The following is a 24,924-nucleotide window of genomic DNA, read 5'->3' on the forward strand; positions in this document are numbered from 1 at the left end:
TTCCCGCCCGGGGACACCGCAGCCGCCAGCGCTGCCACCTGCGCCACCGTCAGGGCCCGTCCCTCCCGGCCCCATGCGGCCCTGTGGCGAGGCAGACCCACCAAGCTGCGCCCCCAACCCAGGCTCTCAGCAGTGCAGGGGGACAGCTGGGCGCCCGGGGGCCAGATGCCGGAGGACCTTGGGGCGGGGACTAGAGAATAGCATTTATTGTTCACGCCTTCAGCAAACATCCAAGTCTTCGGCCCCCGGGGGGGGGGGTAGTGGGGGGTGGGGGGCAGAGCCCTCTAGCCAGTCAGAGGCGGGGCCCAGGGAGGACCCCTGGCACAGAGCCTGGCATGGCCCAGAACTCGCACCGTGTTTGCTGGATCCGGGGCAGGTCCACGGGGGAGACCCCACTGGGCGCCGGGCAGCAGGGGCTGTGGTTCAGGGCGGGGCGGTTGTCCCCACCTGCTCCTACGTCACCCTCAGACCAGGCGGCTGCTGGCCGGGGAGGGGGCTTCCCTGAGGGAGGGGAGGACTGTCCCCTCTGAACAACGCCCCGGGCTCCTCCCTGACCGGAGACCTGAGGTCGGCCTGGCTGCCTGTGTCCTGTCCAGGGCCCTGGGCCAGGCTTGCCCCAAGGTGCATGTAAGGCCAGGCCGGGCAACGTGCGGGGCCGGGGCTCAGCCAGCTCAGCGGGGCCGCTTGCTGTCCAGGACGGCCCTCCAGTCGTCTGCCCATGAGTGCAACCTGCGGCCGGGGGGCTGCAGCTGCATGTGCCGGTTGTGACAGGCCGTGAAGAGCACGTGCTCCCAGCGGGGGTTCGGCTCGGCCCCTGGGGGGAAAGCAGCACCTCAGTCCCACATCGGGGCCCCAGGCGATCGCACCAGCCCTGTCTCACGGGGGTTGGACGCGGGCCCCCTCGCAGCCCCAGAGCCCACAGCGGGTGCTCGGCAAACAGTGACCAGGCGCTCCATACGGCCGCGGCCTCTGCTGAGGCTGAGCCTCAAGACGCCCGCCCTCCCTGCCCCTGTGCCCAGCCATCCTGTGCTGCCCAGACCAGCTCCGTCACCAGCTGTTGACCGCGGGCCCCACAAGCCCCGCAGGCTTCAGTCCCTTGGGTCTACACTGACGCCGCCAGTGGTGACCTGCCCTTTGGGTACGGCCTCTCCCTTGCCCCCCACAGAAGCTGAGTGGGTCCCTGGGCCCCTCGACGTCATGGCCTCCCCCACCCCTGCACTGTGCCCTGACTGTCCTAGGGAAACCGTGCGGTCTGGGAGGTCAGTGGCGGGCACACCTGTGGATTCTACCTTCTGGACACTGACCGGGGTAGAGATGGGCATGTTTCCCAAGCCAGCTCCAAAAATCATCAGGGAAGGAATATTTCGAATTTTCCCACTGAGGTGTCCAAAAGAATAATTTAACCCTGAAACTAGTGATGGCTACCAGGAGGGGAGCGTCTGCCAGGGTATGCAGGCACAGCGAGGACAGCAGAACCAGGAGATAAAGAAACCAAATTCTGACGGAGGTTGTTTGAGCTCCTAGATTCAGCCGTGCCTGAAGCCCTCCTACCCCAGATTTTCAGTTTGATGAACCAATAAGCTTCCCCTCTCCTTTCTAAGCAAATCCAAGGTTTGTTTATTTTTTGGGAGGGGGTCACCCATAAGCAAAAGGGACAAACACAGCTCCCAAACCACCTTCAACTAGAGAGATTAGGCTTTGCTTTTCTGCTTTAACACATGAGGTTCAGTCCAAATTACTTCTGGAAAAAAAAAGGGGAGGGTTCTGTCGCTAAAAACAAACGTTTGGAAGCCAGAGTCCAGCCCTCATTTTGTCCGAGGGCAAGGCTTCAAGGTGTAAAGGGACTCACTCAAGGTCACTCAGCGAGTTACCCCAGAGCCAGGACCCACTCTTCCTGACTCCCAGTGGGGCCCCTTCCAAGGCCGGACGCGGAGAAGAATCTCGTCTCGCTCCACGCGCGGCTTAAGGCTGGATGTGACGCCTAACACGTATCTGGTGAGTGAGGGGAGGGGGGCCGCTCAGGTCAGGGGCCGTGAGGCCACCACACTCGCCCCTCCCCCGCTGCAGGCCACTTGCCTGTGATGTCCACCCGGTCGTCTATGAGGAGGTCGGCGGAGACCACGGTCTTGTCTCTGGTCAGCACGATCTGCTCCAGAAAGTCAGGGCCGAAGTGCTTCTCCACCCAGGCGTACTGGAACGACAGCAGGCGGGGGGAGGTAGAGCCGTGAGGGGGCACAGCCGGCTCTCCTGCAAGAGGGGCCCCCCCAGGGAGACTGCCACGCTCAGGGGACAACAGGACCGTCCCGGCCCCTTGGCTACAGAGCAGCAGAATCGTGGCTCCGAGCAGACGCCCCAGCCCCTGCGGCTAGGCTCTAGGGCAAGGAAAGGGGGACGGAGCTCCAAGGCGCGTCGAAACAACCCCTTACAGACCGGCCGTCCTCCTGTCCTGTCCGGTGAATTTTCGTCCGGAGGCCACGTGAGAACTGGACCCATGATGGGAGCGGGAGAGGATCTCAAGCAGATGGTGGGTGTGCGGTGCCAGTGCCGGGGGCGTGGGCGTGTCCGGGGGCTCCCCCGACGCCCTGCTCCTGAGTGACCTTACCCAGCAGATGGAGGACCCCATGCAAATGACCACACTGGCCACCTTCTCGGGAAGACCCCCCCCATCACAAGATAACAGGGGGCCGTCAGGTTCACAAAACAGCTTCGCGAGGCTAAGTCTCCACACCGAGCTGGACTGACAGCAGACAAGCTGACCCCTGGGCCGTCCACCGGGCCAGGGCGCGGACACCCCAGGCCTCCGGCTGGGAGGAGAGGCCCTGACGGCGGCACGGCAACCCCGCGTGGCCAGGGGAGGTGGGGCGGCCGGGGCTCCGGTTCCGGCTCAGCTGCTCCGAGGGCCCCATCGCACCCCGCACTGAAAGCTCACAACAGCCGCGCACCCCGAATGCTCTGAGGCGGTAAAACAAGGGGGTGACAGAGGGTGGGGGGCAGGGCACACCCCACGGAGGGCGCGGACGTCCCGCAGGAATGCGTTCCAGGCCCCCGGGGAGCCATCGGAGCTGCGTCCCCAGGCCCATGGGGAGGAGGGCAGGCAGGCTCTGCTCCCTCTCTGCTCTTCAGTTTGGAGGGTGTCCACTGAGATACCCTGAAGCTCAGAGATTCTCTCCTCAGCTGCATCCCGTCTACTCAGAACTTGTCCTCCCAGGGCTTTGCCTTCTCGTTTCCACGACTCCACCCAATTCTTACTTTCCCCAGGAGCCTGCCCTGGCCTCCTCCCTGGGTGACCACAGAGCCTGTGACAGAGTGATGACTGTCTCTCTTCCTGCCACACTGTCCTCAGCTCCCGAGAGCAAAGAGACGGCTTTTTTAAGCCCCAGATGCCTAGCGTTGCAGCAGGTGCCCGGTAAATGTTTGCAGAATGACTGCCAACCAAAAAAGCATTTACTTTTTTATTGTAAAAGTAATGGCTAATCAAAGAAAATCTGGGAAATCAAGGAAAGTTAGAGAAACATCTATAGTTGGCAGAATTTCCTTCCTTCCTTTTTTTAAAAAATATTTACCACGTTTCAAAACGTAGTTTTTAATTAAACTGTGTAGGCAACTTTGCACCTAACATATTTTTCCAGGATCCAAGAATGCAGAAAAAATAATCAACCGTGAAACTGCCCAGGCTTTCTGGTTTGAGAAAAGTGCACTGAGGTTCTTTCTTTCGTGCTGGGTGGGGGTCTTTGGGGCCAGAGAGAAGACACAGGGGGTGACGTTTACTGCTAGCAAGGTGGTAAATGCCGCCTTCTGCATCCTTCCTACAACCCAGGGAGGCATCAGCACAACTGCACTGGTTATGAGATGGAGGCCCTGAGAGGCTGGGTGGGGGGGTCTGAGACCCAGAGCTCTCCTCTGACTCCCGGGCTCGGCCAGGGTGGGGGCCGGGGTCTGAGGGCACCGCTGGGGGGGGCTGGGCTGGGGAGGGAAGGTGGCTCGTTTTCCACCCAATTGTAACTCTGGTCCCTGAAGACACTTGGGCAGGAAACAGTTCGGCCTGGTGAACACAGAGCCATCCGAGGTAAAGTGGTGGTGTTATTCCCGAACCAGAATCTGTCAAGACGACCCAAACCGAATCCGAACCACATGCAGCAAAAGAGTTACTAGACGGACTTTCGAGGGAGGAGGTCTTTCCACGGCCTCAGGGAAGAGCGGCATTTGGTGACACAGCTGCTGCAGAGACAACTAAAGGCTTTAAAGTAGGGCCAGCGGGACATGGCCCGCACCCCTGGGGGTGTGCGTGTGGAGCTGAAATGCGCGGGCAGCTGCGGAGGCTATGTCAGCATTTCTCCCCAGATGGCCACGGAGACAGAGGTGTGCTTGAGAAACAGCCTCAGCAGGAAGCAGGCTTGCTGAGGAACAGAGGGGTACGAAGGGTGGTGCTTCCAGCCTCAGAGGGAGGGGCAGACGTGGGACAGGGACGTCGGCACCCCGGGGACAGACATGGCAGGTCAGAGCCACCTGGAGCTCAGAGGGGAGTGCTGGGCTGAGGCTGCACGGGAGGGATGGTCGGAGTAGAGATGACACTTGAACCCCGGGGGAGGGACGAGGACCGCGAGGGCCGGACAGCCAGCCCCGCCTCCACCGCAGCCGTGGCTGAAACAGCTGCCCCAGCCCAGCGGTTCTCAAACACGGCGCACCTGGGGGCTTGTGGAAACACACCGGCTACTCCCAGAGTTTCTGCCGGGGGTCTCGTGAGGGGCCGGACAATGCCCACTTCTAGCCAGCGTGCAGGGGGTACCGAGCCTCCAGTTCACTGCTCTGCTGGGGACTGGACACGCCTCCAGGCCCAAGCCCACCCCCGCTGACCAAGCCGAGCCACTCGCCCCCGAGGTGAGCTGCACTCACGGTCTTGGCGGGTCGAGGGGCGTCCTGAGGACGAAGCACACAGTGGAGCGCCCGCGACACCCCGACAAGGGCGCATCCCTTCCGTGTGACGCGCAGGAGGCGCCGAACGTTGGCTGACCGTGTGTGTTTGCTTCTCACGTGGAGCCGGGCGAGGAGAGGTCCCGAGAGGACACGCTGCACCCCTGCCGAGGTCGGCCCCCGAGCAGGGGCTCTGGGCCCCGAGCCCCACCTTCCCAGACCTGGGAAGCTCCTCGGCTTCCTCGGGGCAGGAGCAGCCCTGGGCCCACCTCTGGTGTGAACCCACCCCCGGGGAACAGACCATCCCTCTGGGTTTGGCAACCCTGCAATTCCCAATCTCCAGAGGAGTCTCAGTTTTATGTAATTCTACCTATTTTCAATAAAGATGACGAAGTGAGTATGTAGCAAAGTGCAGTTTCACTGTGTCACTTTTGTGAGGCTTTTCGTGCCCAAATACTTGGTTTGGGTGGCCTCCAGCCCCTCCCCGACCCACATCCTCTCCTCGTCCCATCCTTCACGTCAATGCTGCCCCAACGGGGACAGTCACCTTCCCACAGAACCTGGCGCCTCCCCAGGTCCACCCAGAGGGCGCAGCAGAATTTCAGACTCCGCTAAGAGGAGGCCCTGGCCCAGACCCGGGAGGCTGGACGGGCGGAGGGGCAGCCCCGGCAGGCAGCGGCCACGGGTGTGGGTCCAAGCGCTTCCCTGGGACACGGGGCAAAGCGAGAAGAGGCCCAACCACAGGCGTCTTACCTTCTCGAAGGGACAGTACTTGTACATCTTGATGGGGCTGGTGCAGATGAAGACATCGGTGCTAGGGGAGAGGAGCAGGGTGAGGCTGGGCGCCGGCGTCCCCCTGCCCGAGCCCGGCCCCTGATGGCCCGCGATGCCCTGTCCCCCCGGCCCCGGCCGCCGCGTGTGACCCCAGCCCTGGCCCGACACCAGCTCAGGGCCGGGCAAACCACAGGGCAGCCCCGTGCAGCCGGCCACGCAGGTTGGCAGAGCTGAGGAGCAGCCGTCCCTGGGACGTGACAGGAAATGCCGAGAAACGGCGAGTACCAGCCAGAGGGGAAGGCGTTACAGGACCAGAGCCGGCTACTCAAGGGACGTACGTCAGGGCCTCACGCGGCGCAGAGCCAGGAAACCTACGAGCCGCGCCGGAGTCTCTCGGTCAAGGGTGCGGCCGGGCGGCTGGGGCTTCGCACACTCCTGTGGACCCTGGTGGGCCCTCGCGGTCTGTGCCGCACCAGCTCCCTCCCGTGGCCCTGGGCCCGGTGCCCGCCAACAGTGCCGGCTGGTCCCCAGTCCTCATCGAGCTGGCACCTGCCCCCGGAGCGGCACCCACTGTCTCACGGGGCCAAGCCCACGGGAGATGGGATCCCTGGAAAGCAGTCCCGAGAGGCCTAGCCTGGGTCTCCGCCTGCTTCCTGTCTCTGTGGATTTGCCTGTTCTGGACATCTCATGTTAACGGAACCCCACGGTACATGGTCTCTGTGACTGGCTTCTTTCATTAGGGTCATGTTTTCAAGGGCACTGGAACTGCGGGCCTTTTGACTGCCCAGTAATGTCCCTTGTACAGGTGCTCCACGTTCTGTTTACACGCTACCGCGGATGGACAGTGGGGCTGCTTCCACCCAGGAACTGTGGCGCTGGGGACGCCCGTGCGCAGGGTCCGTGTGGGCCTGTGTCTTCGTTTCTCTCGGGTGCGACTGCTGGGTTACAGGAGGCTCTGTATCCAACATCCTGAGGATGCGGTTTCCAAGGCAGCTGCACCGGTTACAATCCCACCACCAGCGATAAGGATTCCAAGCTCTCTCCATCCTTGGCTACACCCACGATCGTCCATCTTTTTTACGACAGTCATTCTAATGGTGCAGAGCGGCTTTTAACTGTGGTTCTGACTTATTTCCCTAAGGACGAATGACGCTGAGGCAAACTTTCACGCACTGAATTGCCATCTGTAGCTCTTCTTTGGAGAAATGCCCAGGAAATGCCAAACTCAGCGCCCGAGCCCATGTTTTTAAAACCGAAGTTAGATGACACCCTTCTCTCTTCAACCTCTTCCTCCACATCCCACCTGCCCCACACTCACTGAAACCTCAGTGAGGAAACCTCCTGGTCTCCTTTGCTACCCAAGTCAGCAAACCCCTTCCCCTCCCAGGGCCTGTACCCTTGCTCCCCACTGCCCTTCACTATTCATTCCGATCCTGCAGGTCTGACGTCAGATATCACCCCCTTGGAGAAGCATCTGCACCTGAAGTAGCCCCTCCCCAGTGACCTCTAACACGTCACCTTGCTTATTTCCTGCACAAAGCACAAGACACAGAGCCATCCACTTGATTAGCCATCCACTAGACCCCTCTCTCAGTCCAAGCTCTGGGCACGGACTGACCATCAGAATCGTCCACCCAGCTAAGAGCCAAAGTGGAAGTAAAGGACCAGTGGTGTGGTCTCAACCTGGACATCCCAGACTGGAATTTCTGCAAATGTGTTTAATAGGGCAGCTGTGAAAAAGTGTTCCGGGCCAGAACCCACGAGAAGAAAGCTGTCTCCTTGGGACTTCCCTGGTGGTGCAGTGGTTAGGAATCCACCTGCCAATGCAGGGGACACGGGTTCGAGCCCTGATCCGGGAAGATCCCACATGCCGCGGAGCAACTAATTCCATGAGCCACAACTACTGAGCCCATGCGCCACAACTACTGAAGCCCACGCGCCTAGAGCCTGTGCTCGCCAAAAGCTACCGCAATGAGAAGCCCGCGCACTGCAACAAAGAGTAGCCCCCACTCCGCCGCAACTAGAGAAAGCCCGCGCACAGCAACAAAGACCCAATGCAGCCAAAAGTAAAAACAAATTAAAAAATAAAAATTAAAGAAAGTTGCCCCCTCTGCCGCCCCCTGAAGAATCTTAATGCACGTCCACAAACTAAAAGCTCTGAGAAGTCCCACAGGAAAGACACCTCTCATCGATGTTTCCCACGCTGCTTTGGTCAAAGAACACTCTTCTTGGGACTTCCCTGCTGGTCCAGTGGTTAAGACTCCACACTCCCAATGCAGGGGGCCCGGGTTCGATCCCTGGTCAGGGAACTAAGATCCCACATGCTGCAACTAAGACCCGGTGCAGCCAAAATAAATAAATAAATAAGTGATAAATAAATAAATATTAAAAAAAAAAAAGAACACCTTTCTGTGGCACACCTATTAAGTCCTGCAGAATACTAACAGCGGCAGCTAACATTTACACTGCACACATTTTACAGATGAAGAAACTGAAAGTTTAGAAACTTGCTGAGGGTTCGATTCTGGAGAAGCGGTCTAACTCCGGTTCAGACTGAGACTTAACCACCGTGCAATCCAGCTCCCCAGAATACAGTTGGTGAATGTGGTCCAGGAAATGCGGATCCAGACAAGAACAGAGCTTTTAAAAGCTTCGGTGCAAAAATACACATTCTTTGCCTCGCCAGGCTCTTGCTACAGGTGGAAGAAGTTATAGTACATTATTCTGGTGTAAATCAGGTTCAAATCATAGACCAGAGTAGAATACACTACTCTGCAGGGCCTGGACTCAAGTCTAAAGATAAATTACCGACCAAACCAGCCTACAGGTCAACCCAAACTCTAAGCATTTTGTGTTTCTCTGATGTCTATTCATCATGTCAGAACTTTGAAAGCGGACAATGCTTGAAGGCAGTTACATGGCACAGTGAAAGCCAAATCGTACCTTATGTTTGATTTGTCAGCATGGTTGCTAAATTCAAGCAAAACTGTGAGCAATAAAAGTTATACAAGCCTAGAAGGAAATCCTAACATCTGTGGCAAATTAACTTTTAACAAGGAAGCCAAGACCATTCAACGGAGGAAAGAAGAGTCTTTTCAACAAATGGTTCTGGGACAGCTGGATTTTCCACACGACAAAGAAGGAAGTGGGACCCCCTTCCTCACACCATATGCAAAAATTAACTTAAAATGGATCAAAGACCTAAATATAAGAGCTTAAACTATAAAACTCTTAGAAGAAAACATAGGAGCAAATCTTTGTGACCTTGGATTAGGCAAAGGATCCTTAGATACGGCACCAAAAACACAAACGACAAAAGAAAAAAAATAAATAAATTGAACTATATCAAAATAAAAACTTCGGGTTTCAAAGGACACCACCCAGAAACTAAAACAACAATCCACAGAATGAGAGAACATATCTGCAAGTCATATATCTCACAAGGCACTTGTTATCCAGAATATATAAAGCAGTCTTATGAGTTAACAGTAACAAAAAAAGACAAATAAATTGAAAAAAAAAATTAGCAAAGGATTTGAATAACCATTTATCCAAAAAAGATATACAAATAGCTAATATGCACACCAAAAATGCTCAACATCATTAGTCTTCAGAGAAATGCAAATTAAAACCACAATGAGATACCACTTCACACCCACTAGGATGGCTGGAATCAAAAAGACCATAGCAAGTGCTGAGGAGGAGAAGTTGGATCCCTCAGACATTGCTACTGGGAATGTAAAATGGTGCAGCTGCTTTGAAAGTAGTTTGGATTCAGCATATGACCCCGCAGTTCCACTCCTTGGTACACATCTAAGAGAAATGAAAACACGTGACCACAAAAAACCTTGTACATGAATGTTCACAGCAGTGTTATTCTTCGTATCTAAAAAGAAGAAACACCCAAGATCTATCAACTAAGGAACGGATGGACAGAACGTAGCATATCCACACAATGGAGGATCACTCAGCAGTGAAAAGGGCTGAAGTGCTGATTCACTTTGCGACACACATGAACCCGGAAACACCATACTGAGTGAGAGAAGCCAGTCACAGAAGGCAAGGTATTGTAAGAAACGTATATGAAATGTCCAGAATGGGCAAATCCAGAGACAGCAAGCCAACTGCAGCTGCCGAGGGCTGAGGGCAGAGAGCCGGAATGGGCAGTGACTGTTAATGTGCTGAAGTTGACGATGGTGATGTCTGGACATCTCTGTGAACCCGCTAAAAACCATGTGGGTGTAGGGTATGTGAACTGTACCTCAATCAGGCTATTGTTTTTTAAGGTCCTCAGGGGAGCACGGTAAGTGCCGCCGGATTTCGATGGGCGGTGGGCACTGCTTCCGGGGCGGGGGCCTCAGCTCACGGGGCCAGGCAGACGTCTCCCTCATCCTCTTGCTGCCGCTTCCCCCATCCCACCTCCCAGGTCTCCCCATCGTACCCCTCCACACACCTGGCTCTCTGTGTTCAGCACTGATCCCAGGTCGTGGCTGTCTTCCCGGGTGGGATGCTCTATTTAACACCCGCTCTCTGGCTGGACGGTAGCTCCGGGAGAGCAGGGAACGCGCTTTGTTCGCCTGTGACCCGCTGGTGCCCAGGGGCGTCTAACAGTCAGTTCTCAGATATTTGCTGAATAAGTGAACCCTGAACACCCAGCGAACCCCGTCAAATTAGACTCGACATTCTCGCAAGTTACTGGATGGAAGCATCTTAACAGCCTACAGACTCGCCCTGTGAGGATGGACCGCGCAGGCCCGTGCAGGGCGACGAACGGGGAGCAGAGGTGACGTGATACGGGAAGGCGCGCGGACCCTGGGCCAAGACGAACTCACCTCTCCAGGTTGGCCATCTGTTTCACAGCCTCCACAGCGCCTGGCAGAGGCTCGAGGTCAAAGAAGAAGTTCTCCGACTCCCAGATGCTGATGGCCTTCTCCTGAGAAGGGGAGAAGAGCAGGTGACGCCCGGGGTCCTCAGCACCCCGTCTGCCCACACCCCGAGGACGCAGTTCCTGGGGGAGGACGGGTGGGAGCTGGCACCGGCGTGTGTTCCGGCCCCTTTGCAGGAGGGATCCAGCTTCTGCGAGGATCCAACAGGGACCAGCTACGGTGCTGGGGCTGTGGACTCTGAAGCCAGCGCTGCTGCAGGCCCTGCTGGAGTTGGCGGGGACAGAAGGCCGGCCCCCAGGAACCACACGTTTGCCTGATTCTAAAGGCCGGAGGCCCCCTGGAGGCAGCGAGGGTGGGCTGGGTCCTGCCACGGCGCTGGAATCTCACTTTCAACAGCTGGAGGAGCTCAGGCCCTTCCGAGCACCGCCGTGCCACGAGGGATGGGGGCGCGGGCAGAGCTCCAGGCTCCGCACCACATCAGCAGAACAGCTCTTTATCTGAGCTACGCATTGGGATGCCAATAAAATACTTCGTTAAAACACACACACACACACACACACACACAAACACACACACACACACACACAAACTATTCTGCTGTTTTTAAAAGCCCCCAATCCAGACTCTCATTTCACATGTGATAAAACCGAGGCTCAGAATGGGGAAGGGATTGACTTAATGTCACACAGCAAAACGGTAGCTCCCAACCGCCCGGCTAGGAGTGTCCATCTTATGCTGCTGGCCAAATTCAAGTCTGCAGTACGTCACCCCCTTCCAGGGCCAGGACAAGGGGAAAGTGACAACCCCCAGCCTCTGAGAAGCAGGAAACCATGTCCCATGTGTGCAATGCAGGAAGCGCCCCCCACCCGCCGTCAGAAGCCCCACTGCCCAGAACAAATGCCACCACGGCGACATACGGGGAGCACACGGAGGTCACACGGGCAATACTGTTGTCAACTACATGGGCTTAAGCAAATCAGTGCTTATGGCTAATATATGCCCTCTCTTGTCTGAGCCTCACATCCCACAAGCGGCAAGAGCTGCCATCCCCAATTTACAAATGAGGAAACTGGGCTTCACTGAAGCTTTTTTTCAAGGCCACTTCAGGGTGATACTGTTAGAACTTGAACGTGGGGCTTCTGACTCAAAGGGAAGCAGTGTGAGTGGTGGAAAGCAGGCTGTGGCCCAGGGCTAACCATTTCCCCTCAGCACCCCAGCTTACCTCCCTCCCCCTCAACTTTCCTTGAAACCCTGGTCAAGGGACTTCCTTTCTCTGAGGCCCGTTCAACTGCCCTAACAGTGTAAGATTCTAAGTCAGTGAAAATGAGCTATGCCTTCCCCTCTGCCCTGCTCACCCCTCGGCAAGCGAGGCTCAAAGGAAACACAGAAAGACCCACATTTTGTAAAGCAGGGATGCCTCCGTGTGGAAGCCGGGTGCTTGACAGGGAGGTTTTAACGCAGGTGCTGGGCCAGCTCCGCCAAGGGGAGACCCGGGAGGTCCTGCCGTGAGCTGGGCCCGGGGATAAAGGTCACGTGTGCGTCTATTAAAGCCCCATTGCCTGCAATGTTCCCAGGAGCAGCAGTGCACGGTGAGCTCTCAGAGCACCCCTCCTTGGTGCCCGAGGAGTTCTGCTCCCGGGCCTTGTTCTTGGAAGACAGTGGCGCATTCCCTTAGACCCGGGGTCTGCACTCTGGTACAACGGACTAGAAGAGCCACTGTCCTTGGAGAGCCAGGGGGTGGGCGACCTAATGGCGGTGGCAGTCTGTGGGACCTGGACCTGAGGGAGCCGCCAGCTGAGACCTGCCTCTTCAGCCAGGCCTGGGCACTGGAGGACCCAGACCTGGTGCTGGACGAACGCTCCGGGGAAGGGTGACCGGCCCCCGCAGAGACCCCCTCCTCTTAGCCAGGACCTGGACCTTTGAGGGTGAAAATTGTGCCGTAAGACCTTGCCCTTTCTTGTCAGAACAGAGAATAACATTTGCTTGGTGGAGGTTTACAGGAACATCATTACCTGACCATGACCTGACCTCAAGAACAAAGGATCTAACACCAAGAAGTTTGCACCAACTAACACGCCCCTCCCTCACCTTTCCTAGAAAAGGGCTTTGCTGAAAGCTTTTGGGAAGTTTGGGGTTTTTAAGGCATGAGCCATCCATCTCCTTGCATGGCCCTGCAGCAGACCTTTCTCTGTTCCAGACTCTGACGTTCTGGTATCGTTTGGCCTCACTGTGCATCGGGCACATGGACTTCCATTTCAGTAACAGGCTTAGCGGCATCACAGTAACACGGTCCTGGGAGGAAAGGAAGAACCCGGACGGCAACGCTGAGTGCCGTCTATGAATGAACACACACACAGGGCAGGGGAGAACATTACTGGGCCTGCAAAAATTACTAGGGCATTTTCTCCGGTTTAAAGTTTTTCATTAGGTAGCGGGAGTGGGAGAGGTCAGCACCCCAGCCTCAGGGGAAAGTTGCCTTCTGAAGCGCCTGGTGTTAATGAAAAGAAATGGCACTTGATTTCCTTTTTAACACCCACCCCTCCACAAACCAAATGACTGTCGAGATGCCTTTTGTAAATCAAAGAACTGGCACTTGTTAGAGGAGGACAGAGGACAGGACTGAATGACCTTGGCAAGCAGACAGACAGCTCAGATCCAGGCTGACCCTTCTTGGCTGTGACATGGGACAGGTTTCCTCACCTCACAAGGGAGAAAATAATGTCTGCCTCACAGAGGAGGGAAGGCAGGCAACCTGGGGTTACAAAATAGGTTCTAAAATCATCATCAACTCCCCCTGGCAGCCGCCTTAGGTGGCCAGTTGAGGGACAGCAGAAAACATTGGGTCTCTAAGTTGGTCCATGGCAAGATCCCGTTCCTTTCACCAAGTAGTTTAAATGGACAAACCAAGCGATCTTTAAAGACCGTTCCTGGTGTCGGAGCTCAGGTGCTCAGCTGGGCGGGCTGGGGCAGGGGATAAGCCAAGGAGTAGATCCGGACCCACCGTGACTCCCTGTGTGTGCCGTCCAGGAAGACTCGCAACCTCAGTGCTACTGGGAACTACGCTTTGGTGGACAAGGGAAAAAAAGAATGGATGGTAAAGATGCTCATCAAATTCAGGTAGAGGAAGAAACGGGAATGTGACTTGAGGCCAAAATTTAAAAGTCAGTTGAAGATGGAGAGTTAGGTATATTACGCTTTATGTGCTCCTGAATTTTGAGAAGCCCTCGATGACAGCCAAGAGCTCTCGAACGCAGAGGCCCCTAGGACCCGGTGCTGCGGGGGGCGACTCCCAGGGCCACGCGCGCCTGGGGCGGGGGTGCTCACGCTCAGCCCAGGCTGCAGGCGGTCGTACTGCTCCGACACCCAGAAGCCGCGCCGGTCCTCCAGCGCGATGAAGGGCTGGTCGGGGAAGCGCGCGCGGAACTTCCTGAGGAAGCCGCCCTCGAAGTCGGCCAGCACGCCGTCCATGTCCACCAGCACCCGCAGGGCGCGGCCGGCAGGCCCGCCCGACGCCCAGCGCAGCCCAGCGGGCCCCGCAGGCACCGCTGCGCCGCGGGGCCTCCGCGCGCACCAGCCGCGCAGCCGGATCATGGCCCCTGGCGGGCGCTCGCCGCCAACACCGGGGCCATGTCCGCGGGAGGAGACACTGCGGACAGGGGAGCGGACGTCGGGGGCGCGGGATGCGGAGAGCGCGCGCGGGGCCGGGGACGCGCGGGATGCGTGGGGCGCGCGGGGCTCGGGGCGCGTGGGGCGCGCGGGGCGCGCGGGGCACGAGCGCGCAGGCTCAAGCCCCAGAGCGAGGCTGCGGCCTCGCCGCCCTTAAAGGGACCCGCGCTGGCGGAGGCGGGCCCGAGGGGCGTGGCCTGAAGGACAGCCCTGGGCGCTGGGCTGTCCCCGGGGCGTCCGCAGTCCTCGGATCTCCACTGGCACCTTCTCCCGGGATCCTGCGCCTGGGCTCCCTCCTCCCAGTGCCGCAGCGAGGATGGAGCAGGCCTGTGTCGCGGAGTCGTTTACTGAGCCCCTAGAGCGTCGCCCAGTGGACCACGTAGACGAGGTCCTGCTACCCTGGAACTCACATCTTAGAAGGGGAGATGGACACAAAGCCAGTAAGTCAACAAAATAGGCAGAAGAACTAAAGGGAGTGACAGTAGTAGGAAGGAACCAAAACAGTGTGATGTGCCCCCTGCTTTACAGTGACTGGCTGGGGAGAGGCTGTTAGAAGAGCAATTAACGCCGTGCAAATATCACGAAGCCTTAATAAAACCGGTGACTTTCAAATGAATCTAAAATAAATATTGTTATGTACCCCGTTAAAGGTGGCTTTTTTTTTTCTTCTGGCTTTAAAATCTTTTATTGTCAATTTGAATGAATAAGAGATTATTACTGTTGTTATAGGCAAGCAGTATCCAACAGAGACACAGCAGGACCCTCCTCACCCACTTTCCTCTAAGACACACTAGCATTCTGTCTTTTCCAGAAACACACCAAGCTTATTTGGGTCTTAAGATCTTGGCATACGGGGCTTCCCTGGTGGCACAGTGGTTGAGAATCTGCCTGCCAGTGCAGGGGGCACGGGTTCAAGCCCTGGTCTGGGAGAATCCCACGTGCCGCGGAGCAGCTGGGCCCGTGAGCCACAATTGCTGAGCCTGCGCGTCTGGAGCCTGTGCTCCCCAACAAGAGAGGCCGCGATGAAGAGTGGCCCCCACTTGCTGCAACTGGAGAAAGCCCTCGCACAGAAACGAAGACACAACACAGCCATAAATTAATTAATTAATTAATTAATTTAAAAAAAGATTAGGAGATTAAATTTGAGCATTGTAAATATGGAAAGAGGGGACTTCTAAGTGTGAGATAAATACTTAAAAAAAAAAAAAAAAAAAGATCTTGGCATACATTTGTTCCTCTCCCTGAAACTCTCCGCTCCCAGATGCCTTTTCATTGGCTCCTTCTCACCCTTTACATCTTGGAAGCATTTCCTGACCTTCCTCTACCCCGTGACCATGTTTCATTTTCTTCATAACAGGTACTGACTCTCTGAAAGTATTTTATTTGCTTGCTTTGTGTGTAACTCCTACAGCCAGAGCTTCATTGCCGCAAGAACTTTGTCTTGACAACAGATATACACCTGGCATCTGGCACAGGGCTGGACACATATCAGAGACAAAGTAAATGTGTATTCAAAGAATGAAAAACAGATAGTTAAATGTGGTATCTCCACTCACTGCTGTGGCTGTTTCTTGTAAGGTGTGTCTCAAGTAATTGCTGAGGACTTCGCGGGTGGCGCAGTGGTTAAAAATCCACCTGCCAATGCAGGGGACATGGGTTCGAGCCCTGGGCCAGGAAGGTCCCACATCTAAGATCCCACAACTAAGCCCGTGCGCCACAGCTACTGAGCCTGTGCTCTAGAGCCCCCGAGCCACAACTACTGAGCCTGCGTGCCTAGAGCCCCTGCTCCGCACCAAGAGAAGCCACCGCAATGAGAAGCCCACGCAACGCAACAAAGAGTTGCCCCCGCTCGCCACAACTAGAGAAAGCCTGCGCGCAGCAACAAAGACCCAATACAGCCAAAAATAAATAATTTATAAATAAAATAAATAGATTTATAAAAAAATAGTTAAAAAATAAACTTAAGTAATTGCTGGATTTTACACATGACTAGCTTTAAAAAAAGTTAGAATATATCCAAGGTTATCCCTCTAACCACATCTCCTTCAGTCATTTCACTCTTGAGAGGAAGAGAGAAGGGTGGGATGCCTCTTAGAAGTTTTGAAATGACTGTGATTTGATTCCTGGCTCCTCTTTGCCACAATCCAGGTGTTCTCAAACTTTAGTGTGCATCAAGGTTACCTTCAGGGCTTGTTAAACTCAGACTGCAGGGCACCACCCTCAGAGTTTGTAGTAAGTCTAAAGTGGAGTCCAAGAATTTGCATTTCTAAGAAGTTCCCAGGTGACGGACGCTGATGCTGCGGGCTGAGGAACCACACTTTGAGAACAGATGCCACAATCTAAACAGGCAACAAAATTTAAAGTATGACTAGTAGCTGTGGCTATTTTGGATTATTGTAGTGCTTAACTTCTCACAACATTTTTAGCTTTTATTAAAATCCATGTACATCCATGGAAATATGTCCTACAATTCAAAATATCTGTCTTCTGTTTGAGGACCAAATGTTGCCATACAGCATTCAGGGACAGCTCCATCCTAGAGTACAAGTGTTAAAGTCATTCATCTTTACTTGTCCCAAATACATCAATTTATTTCCATCTCTATTTCAAGGTACAATTTTTACTATTGTATTTCACATCGACTGACTACTGCAATAGCTTCCTAAATGATTCTCTGAGGTTATCCATGTAAAGCCAGACAGTCCTTTCTAAGTGCAAGTCTGATCATGCCACTCTCTTGCATCAAACTCTCCGTGGCGTCCCAATCTTTCCGGGAAAAGTCCAGTGTCTTTAACACAGCTTACTTGACGTGGTCCCTGTCTATCCTGCAGCCCCACCTCACACGACTCCCCTCCAACCATAAGTATTTTACGTGGTTTATCGTGAGAATTGTACAGATGGGGAAACAAGGCAGAGGACAGCCAAGGAACTTGCCCAGAGTCACAGAGCTACTAAGTGGTAGACAAGGGATTTGACCGCATGCTGCCTGCCTGGCCGGACTACTACCTCGCAGGAAAAGCCTCAGGGAAGAGGTGGCAATTAAGCCGGGCTTGGAGGATTTGGCAAGGTGTTAAACGGGACAGCCATTCCCAACAAAATCCGGAAAGGATGTGCCTAACTAGGAGTTCAGTTCCTTCCTTTGCCCAACATCCCCGTTAAATCCAGGGAGCGATTTCGCGTGTGCACAGAACGAAGACGGAAGGGAAAGAAAGCTGCCTTCCGCCGCGGCACCCCTAGAGCGGATTCCATGGAAACAGTAGCCGGGTCCCAGGTAGGTGAGATCTCGCGGTGCTTGAGCGGCGGAAGTGACGTCATCGCCCTCGAGGCCCTCCAGTGGGTCGCCGGTCTTCGTCCCGCGCGCGCCGCCTCCGCCGCCGGGCCGCCGGGAACATGGCGTCCGCCCTGGAGCAGTTCGTCAACAGCGTCCGTCAGCTCTCGGCCCAAGGTGAGGCGGTGGGCGCAGGCCGCGAGCCTTCGTCCGGGCTGGGCCGGGGGTCTCGGCGCTTGGGCCGGGGCTGACGAGCGCGCGAGCTGGGCGGCCCCTCCGCCCGGGTCCCGACTCCCGGCCTCCGCCCCCCGCTGTCGGTGCCGCCTCGGTCTCGGCTCCCGGCGGCCCCTCCCGACCTGGCCGCGCGGCGGGGCCCCTCGTGGCTTGGCGCGCAAGTCCCCCGGGGGCCCTGGCTCCAGGCTCCCCTCTTGCGGGCGGAGTTGTGACCGTTGTTAATTTTCTTCCTAATTTTCATGCCATTGGTTCGTTCGTTTCATCACCTGCATATCGAGCCCTGGGCCCAGAATTAAAGTAGTTGGCCGCTGCTGTAAGGCCCCTTTCCCCACCCTGTTTGTTCATCTGTGGAATAGAAATGGCCCTACTCCGCCGAGTTGTCAGGACTGAGAGGGAGGAACCGTTAAAGTTGCAGGAGCTGCGTGACCTTGGGCAGGCACGCTTCTCTCCTGAGTGCCGTCTTCTTGTGTAAGAAGGGCAGGCGCTGCCCAGAGGTTGCTCAGGTGTGGGGCGCGGCGCGGCGCAGCGCGGCGGTTCTGTCTCGTTTCTCTCGTTACTGGTAGGAGTTGGCTTCGCAGGTGAGCCATATTCTCTAGGCGTGAAGAAGCCATCCATGCGTTCGTTCGTGCCACGGACTTAAGTTTCTCCTTCCCGCGGTGCCGTGTGCCTAGAAGCTTTGGGCTGGAGTCCTGTCTCGGTCGCTTGGTGTGCCAGCCGCCTAATTTACCCGGGCCAGTCTTCTTATTTACAAGACAGAACTAGGGCTGTGGTCGTGAGCATCAAGCAGGATCTCTTATCTGAAAGCTTTGCACACACGCTCTGTGCAAGTCGCTGCTTTAGGAGCTGTGTGCGGGACAGAGAGGCGCAGGACGCTTGCCCTGCCCCTGTGCCTCGTGCCTGTGCCCCTGTGCCTCGTGCTGCCCGAATAGCAAACGTTAATGAGTTTGTTTCCTCAGCTCTTATTCAGAATTTTCTCACATGAACCTTAAGTGAAGGGAATGCCATAATGTCCCAGCTTTCTCTGATTAGAGGACGTTTCGTTGGCCCCCATCTGGTTGGGTTCATTTCACACGCACCCTGTGGCCCTTAGGTGTGTCTCCCCTTGGCCTGTACGAGGTGACTGCCTTAGGATTTAAGGGGGACACAGCATTTCTCTTAGGTCTCATCTCAGGATTGGTAATTTAATTGGGGGAAAATCATGGACTGAAATGCTTAGTTGTGGGTGATTCTAATCACTGCAAAGAAGCTATTTCATACCTGCCAGTGAGATCTCAACAACATGATGATGAGTTGGTATTGATATTTCCCAGTTCAACTAGTATTATTACCTTGAAAGGTGATACCTAATGATATCATGGACTTTCTTTGTTATTGTTTTGCAGTGAGTGTGATAATAATGGAATGTTTCCTTTATTTTTGGTAAAAATTTAAGAGTATAGTAAGAAGCTCTAGAAATTATCAAAGTTCCTGGCTACAGTCACTTGGATTTTAAACATTATACCATTTGAGTGTTTTTTAAATTTTTAAATTTATTTTATTTTTTAGTAAATTTTTCTTTATTTATTTCTTTATTTATGGCTGCGTTGGGTCTTCGTTGCTGCCTTCGTTGCTGCACGTGGGCTTTCTCTAGTTGCGGCAAGCGGGGGCTACTCTCATTGCGATGACTTCTCTTGTTGTGGACTCTAGGTGCAAGGGCTTCAGTAGTTGTGGCACGTGGGCTCAATAGTTGTGGCTCGCGGGCTATAGAGCGCAGGCTCAGTATTTGTGGTGCATGGGCTTAGTTGCTCCGTGGCATGTGGGATCTTTGCAGACCAGGGCTCGAACCCGTGTCTCCTGCATTGGCAGGTGGATTCTTAACCACTGCACCACCAGGGAAGCCCCTAAGTGTTTTTTAATAGGAAAAATCACTCAGTTACTAAATAGAAATAGCTGGTATGGGTAGCTTGAAGTTCAAAATGTGGAAGAGAACTGTTGAGGAGGAAACTTGAGAGGTTAATGCCCGTGGACTTATGTGTACCCTCCACCGTCACCAGAAAACAGGTGGTGGGATGTGGGAGTATAGAGTGTGGCCGTGGTGTCTGTCATCAGAATAACCCATTAAAATCGGTGAGTCTACACCGTCGATAATCATCAGGGAAATGCAAATCAGAACCACAATGAGATACCACCTCACACCTGTCAGAGTGGCTATCATAAAAAAGTCTACAAATAACACATGTTGGCGAGGATGTGGAGAAAAGGAAATCGTCGTGCACTGTTGGTGGGAATGTAAATTGGTGCAGCCACTGTGGAGAACAGTATGGAGGTTCCTCAGAAAACTAAAAACAGAACTACCATACAATCCAGCAATTCCACTCCTGGGTATATATCCAAAGGAAATGAAAATACTAATTTGGAAAGATACATGCACCCCAGTGCTCATAGCAGCACTGTTTACAATTGCCAAGATACGGAAGCACCTAAGTGTCCATCAACAGATGAATAGATACAGAAGATATGGTACATATATATACATATATATACACACACACACACACACACACACACACACACACACACACACACACACACACACACACACACACACAGTGGAATACTACTCAGCCATAAAAAAGAATGAAATTTTGCCGTTTGCAACAACATGGATGGACCTTGGGGGTATTATGTTTAGTGAAGTAAGTCAGAGAGAGAAAGACATATACTGCATGTTATCACCTACATGTGGAATCTAAAAAATACAACAAACTAATGAATATAACAAAAAAGAAACAGACTGACATATAGAGAGCAAACTAGTGGTTACCAGTGGGGTGAGGGAAGGGGAGGGGGCAAGATAGGGGTAGGGGATTAAGAGGTACAAACTACTATGTATAGAATAAGCTGTAAGGATATATTGTACAGCACAGGGAATATAGCCAATGTTTTAGAATAACTAGAAATGGAGTATAACCTTTAGGAATTGTGAGTCAGTATCTTGTACACCTGAAACTTACATAATGTTGTAAACCAACTATATCTCAGTTAAAAAAGAAAAGTCCTTGGGGGAAGTCGGTGAGTTCAATTCTGGCCTAATTAGATTCTGTACCTTAGTTGTTAAGACATGATATTGTGGTATTGGGGAAAGATTGGTGGATCAGTTAGATTAATTCAACAAGCTGCTTGTTGATTGATTGGGTGCTAGGCAAGCACTGCATTCTGAAGCTGGGGAAGAGACGGCTCTCCGCCTGAGTTCATGTGAACGACCTAACACCAGGATCCCGGGGACGCAGAGAGCACAGAGGACAAAGAGCCATGGGAGGGGGAGGCCCGGGCTGACTGTTGACGTGAGTGAGTCGGGTCGTGGGGATCATGGAAGAGTGGCGAGGGAGCACTCAGCTTGGAGAGCAGCCGTGCAGAGACCTAAGGCAAGAGCGGGGACGTTGGTGTGTGAGGGGAGGCTCAGGAGGCCAGACGGGGCTGAGGGGGGCGTTTGGAGGAGTGTGATGGGAGTTGCACTTCAGAAAGATCAGACAGGTGCCAGCGTGGGCTGTGGGCTGGAGGGGAGAGATGGAAGGAGGCAGACCACTCGGAAGACGGTGGAGTCCAGACAGGAAATGGTGGGGATCTGAGGGAAGGCGGAGGAGAGAGGAAGGAGTGGACCGAGAGGCTTAGCCGTAAGATGAAGTCATGATCCTAGAGGTGCGGTGGTGCTGATGGCAGTGTGAACGCTGCTGGCTTGGGGCACTGGAAGCGGGAGTGGAGAAAAGGGGAGACCTTCAGGGGCCCGAGGAAAGTGGCAGGTTTAGTGCTGAGGCTGCAGGCAAGATGTCTTTGGCCCTTCTGGGTCCTCGTCTGAAACGAAGGAGAAGAAATCACCTTCCGGCACCTGCAGGTCTGAGGTGTGAAGTCTGGGATTTGACTTCCTTTGGTTTGGTTAATGCTATAACTGAATGATGGTGTTATTCCTGTTTTCCAGGGCAAATGACTCAGCTTTGTGAACTGATCAACAAGAGTGGGGAACTCCTTGCGAAGAACTTGTCCCATCTGGACACCGTGCTCGGGGCTCTGGATGTCCAGGAGCACTCCTTGGGAGTCCTCGCTGTTTTGTAAGGGCATTTTCCTTTATGATTTTGTGCACGCTTAACCTCAACGCTGCACTTTCTGGCTTTGGGTTTTTTTTGGTGTATGCAGTAAGCCCTGTAAATGACAGTGAGCTCTTTTGCACAACTAAAGTCACGTTGTAGTAGTTACCTTTAACTCGATGCGGCTAATCATTGCTTTTATTTTTATTTATTTTACTTTTTAAAATTAATTTCTATTGGAGTATAGTTGCTTTACAATGTTGTGTTAGTTTCTGCTCTACAGCAAAGTGAATCAACTATACATATATTCCCTCTTTTTTAGATTTCCTTCCTATTTAGGTCACCACAGAGCATTAAGTAGAGTTCCTTGTGCTATACAGTAGGTGCTTTTATATTTTGTTCTGTTTTATCATCTTTTAAAACTCTTATGTTTATACACATTTTGAAATGTATTTTAAAAAGTGAATGGCCATCTCAGTTGAGGGCACTGTAGTTTGCATTTATCTGAATACTTCTATTCATGTAGTCCATTGGATTCTCCCCATTTTCTAACTTAGAAAGAAAAGAGGGAAGAGTGACAGAACAGGGCACGGGGGCTATACTGAGTGAAGTTACCAATGATCCAGAGCAGCCTTGCTTCCAATTCCCTTCAGACAAGTTTAAGCTGTTTTTTTTTTCCCCCCTTTTTAAAAAAACTGTAGTTGCTGTACAGGTTTAAGCTGTTTTAAGACCAAATTAAATAGACGTTATTTCAATTGGTCTATTCAACTCTTGTGACTCTGTGTCTTTGACAGTTGAATTCTTTTCTCTTGATGTTGTAGTGTTATAAATTGGAATTTTGTGGTGGTTATGAAAGTTGAGGTAATGTAAATAAACTGAGAAGAAATTGACCTAAAGTGAGGGTCTGGCTCCACTTGCACTGAGGTTCTGAGACAGGTGTGCGTCAGGAGGAAGGTGCCGTCGGAACACGGGCGGCCAGTAGCTCATGTGCCTGTTTGGATGTAAATCTTTACGGATGAGTGAAGTGAAAGATTCAGTTCCTCAGTTGCACTTGCCACACCTCAAGGGCTCAGGAGCTGCCCGTAGCCACTGTTTCAGACCGTGCAGTTGTGGAGCAGGGCCTCTGCTGCAGGAGGTTCTGCGGGTTGGGATGGCTGGTGAAGATTTCTGCAGCCCGTGGTTTCCGATTAAAAGAACAGACAGCATGATTTGTACACACGTCAGCTTATGCGGATGTGCATGTCAAGTGAGGTGATGTGTGTGGAAGCTGTTTGAAGCTAGAAGGTGTTTTACGTTGTATATCAGTTAAAGGAAACCTGGGAAGAACCCTGACCTTGTTTCCAGGTCCCCTGGGTTTGAATCTGTGTTCTGCTGATTATGAGGTTTGAGGCCCTGAGCTTCATATTTTTATTTATAAAATGGAAATCACAATGCCTTGCTGACCTATTGTGAAGCCCAGATGAGATTGTTTGGACACATTTTGATACTTGGAAAGTGTAATTACAGATGTAAGGTGGCATTGTTAAGGAATACTATATAAATGGAAGTACAAATTGAAAGATGGAGAAATTGTCATTAGGCAATAATACCCATTTGATTTTTCTTGAAATGAGTTTAAACCATTCAGTTTTTTGTTTGTTTTTTTTTTAAGGAAGAGCTTGCAGTTTACTTGTAAGCAGTGTCTAAGTGGTGGTGGCTTATGTGATTTCTCCCCTGAAACCTCTCCGACCCCTCTTGGTGTTCACCATGGCACTTGGCGGCACCATCTGCCAGGTGGCTCGGGATGGGCCACCTGCCTGAGTCGTCCCTCTTCTCGCCGCTCCACTCCTTCTGGTCCTGCCCTGCAGCTAGTTTTTCTCCCAGGTCACCCAGCATCCCCTGGGTCCTGGGGCAGCACGGGGACCATGAGCCGCTGCCGCGGCCTCCGGCCAGCCCGTAGCTTCAGTGTGTTCTGCTCAGGCAGGAAAAGCCCACGGCGGGTTTCTAGGTGAATAAAGCAGTACTGAGCACATTGGACTGCAAAAGAAAAGTATTTAAAAAATTTTTTGGTTATGAGTTTATATTCAGTTACTTCACGAGTATTAGGACAACCTGATATTTGGCCTCATTTGACGGAGTTTGCTTTTTTGAAAGTTCTTTTTTGGTTGCGTTTTATTTCTTGCCTAACTGCTCTGGGTAAAAGTTGTTTTTTTTAAGCAAATTTCTCTTAACCTCTATTTGTGTCCATGTTCTGTGTCTTGACTGTGCAGAGAACCAGGCCGGGAGAATCTCACAGATTCCAGTTCTTCATTTTTAAAAGTACTGTGACTCCTTTAACTTCACAGAGCATTGGAGGCAGGACGGACGGACTTCTGCGTTTCCCTGTGAGACGCCAGGACAAGTTGCTTCTTTTCTGTGTGTTGTAGGTTTGTGAAGTTTTCTATGCCCAGCGTTCCTGACTTCGAGACGCTGTTCTCACAGGTTCAGCTCTTCATCAGCACTTGTAACGGGGAGCACATTCGCTATGCAACAGACACCTGTAAGGGGAACAGCTTTTTCTTCTTTTCCACGGAATGTATTCTGCCCTGTAGTCATTTATATTTTCAATATTTTATCATTGTTGTGTCTAGTTGCTGGGCTTTGCCATCAGCTAACAAATGCACTTGTGGAAAGAAAACAGGTAAGAATGTTATTTGAGTATTTATAGTTCTGTTTCGCACGCCTCAAACCTGCACAATGCGCTGAGTGTAAGGGTTCCAGCCTGGTGTTGAGACCCTAATGCTCGGATGTACGTGGTCGCTGCGGAGAGCTCAGAGCGTCCGCTGTGGGGCTCTGACCACAGAAGTGGTGCCTCAAGGGGGAGGCTGCTGCTTGTGTCTGGAACTGCCATTCTAGCACCCCTTGTGCTGTAAAATGCCGCTGTTTTGTTTGCTGAACCTTTTAACTTGCAATTATGACATAATTTTAGCTTTACGAAAAAGTCGTTAGGTTAGTATAATTAATTGCCATGAACGCCTTTCACCCAGAGTCCCCGGGTGTTAGTGTCTTACCGTACTTACTCATTCTTTCCTCTTTTTCCTGAGCCACGGGGAGGAGAGTTGCAGATGCGACGCCCCTTACCCTGGGTGCTTCAGTGAGTGTTTCT

At 53.1% G+C, this 24,924-nt stretch overlaps 2 protein-coding genes across 4 annotated transcripts in view; one reads left to right on the forward strand and one right to left on the reverse strand.

The window, feature by feature from the left end:
* Nucleotides 1–191: 191 nt before the first annotated feature.
* NT5M (5',3'-nucleotidase, mitochondrial) lies at nucleotides 192–14,319 on the reverse strand. Of its 2 annotated transcripts, none has more exons than XM_068531260.1 (5): nucleotides 13,896–14,319; nucleotides 10,518–10,618; nucleotides 5,665–5,725; nucleotides 2,077–2,191; nucleotides 192–814 (listed from the first exon to the last, which is right to left on the reverse strand). In XM_068531260.1, exons 1-5 carry the CDS (start codon nucleotides 14,160–14,162, stop codon nucleotides 672–674), a joined length of 687 nt encoding a protein of 228 aa, XP_068387361.1. In that variant the 5' UTR covers nucleotides 14,163–14,319; the 3' UTR covers nucleotides 192–671. The 2 variants fall into 2 exon arrangements, with proteins under 2 accessions (XP_068387361.1, XP_068387362.1); XM_068531261.1 differs by lacking the exon at nucleotides 192–814 and adding an exon at nucleotides 1,594–1,992.
* A 3,230-nt stretch (nucleotides 14,320–17,549) lies between these two features.
* COPS3 (COP9 signalosome subunit 3) overlaps nucleotides 17,550–24,924 on the forward strand; it is a 28,431-nt gene continuing 21,056 nt past the window's right edge. For both annotated transcript variants that reach the window (XM_068530858.1, XM_068530859.1), the window contains exons 1-4: nucleotides 17,550–17,682; nucleotides 21,695–21,824; nucleotides 24,206–24,318; nucleotides 24,410–24,459. In XM_068530858.1, the coding sequence (XP_068386959.1) occupies nucleotides 17,628–17,682; nucleotides 21,695–21,824; nucleotides 24,206–24,318; nucleotides 24,410–24,459 (348 nt within the window). In that variant the 5' untranslated portion in view covers nucleotides 17,550–17,627. The remainder of the gene's footprint in view (nucleotides 17,683–21,694; nucleotides 21,825–24,205; nucleotides 24,319–24,409; nucleotides 24,460–24,924) is intronic.

This window comes from Eschrichtius robustus, chromosome 20 (genome assembly GCF_028021215.1).
Source record: "Eschrichtius robustus isolate mEscRob2 chromosome 20, mEscRob2.pri, whole genome shotgun sequence".
In the NCBI taxonomy this organism is placed as follows: domain Eukaryota; kingdom Metazoa; phylum Chordata; class Mammalia; order Artiodactyla; family Eschrichtiidae; genus Eschrichtius; species Eschrichtius robustus.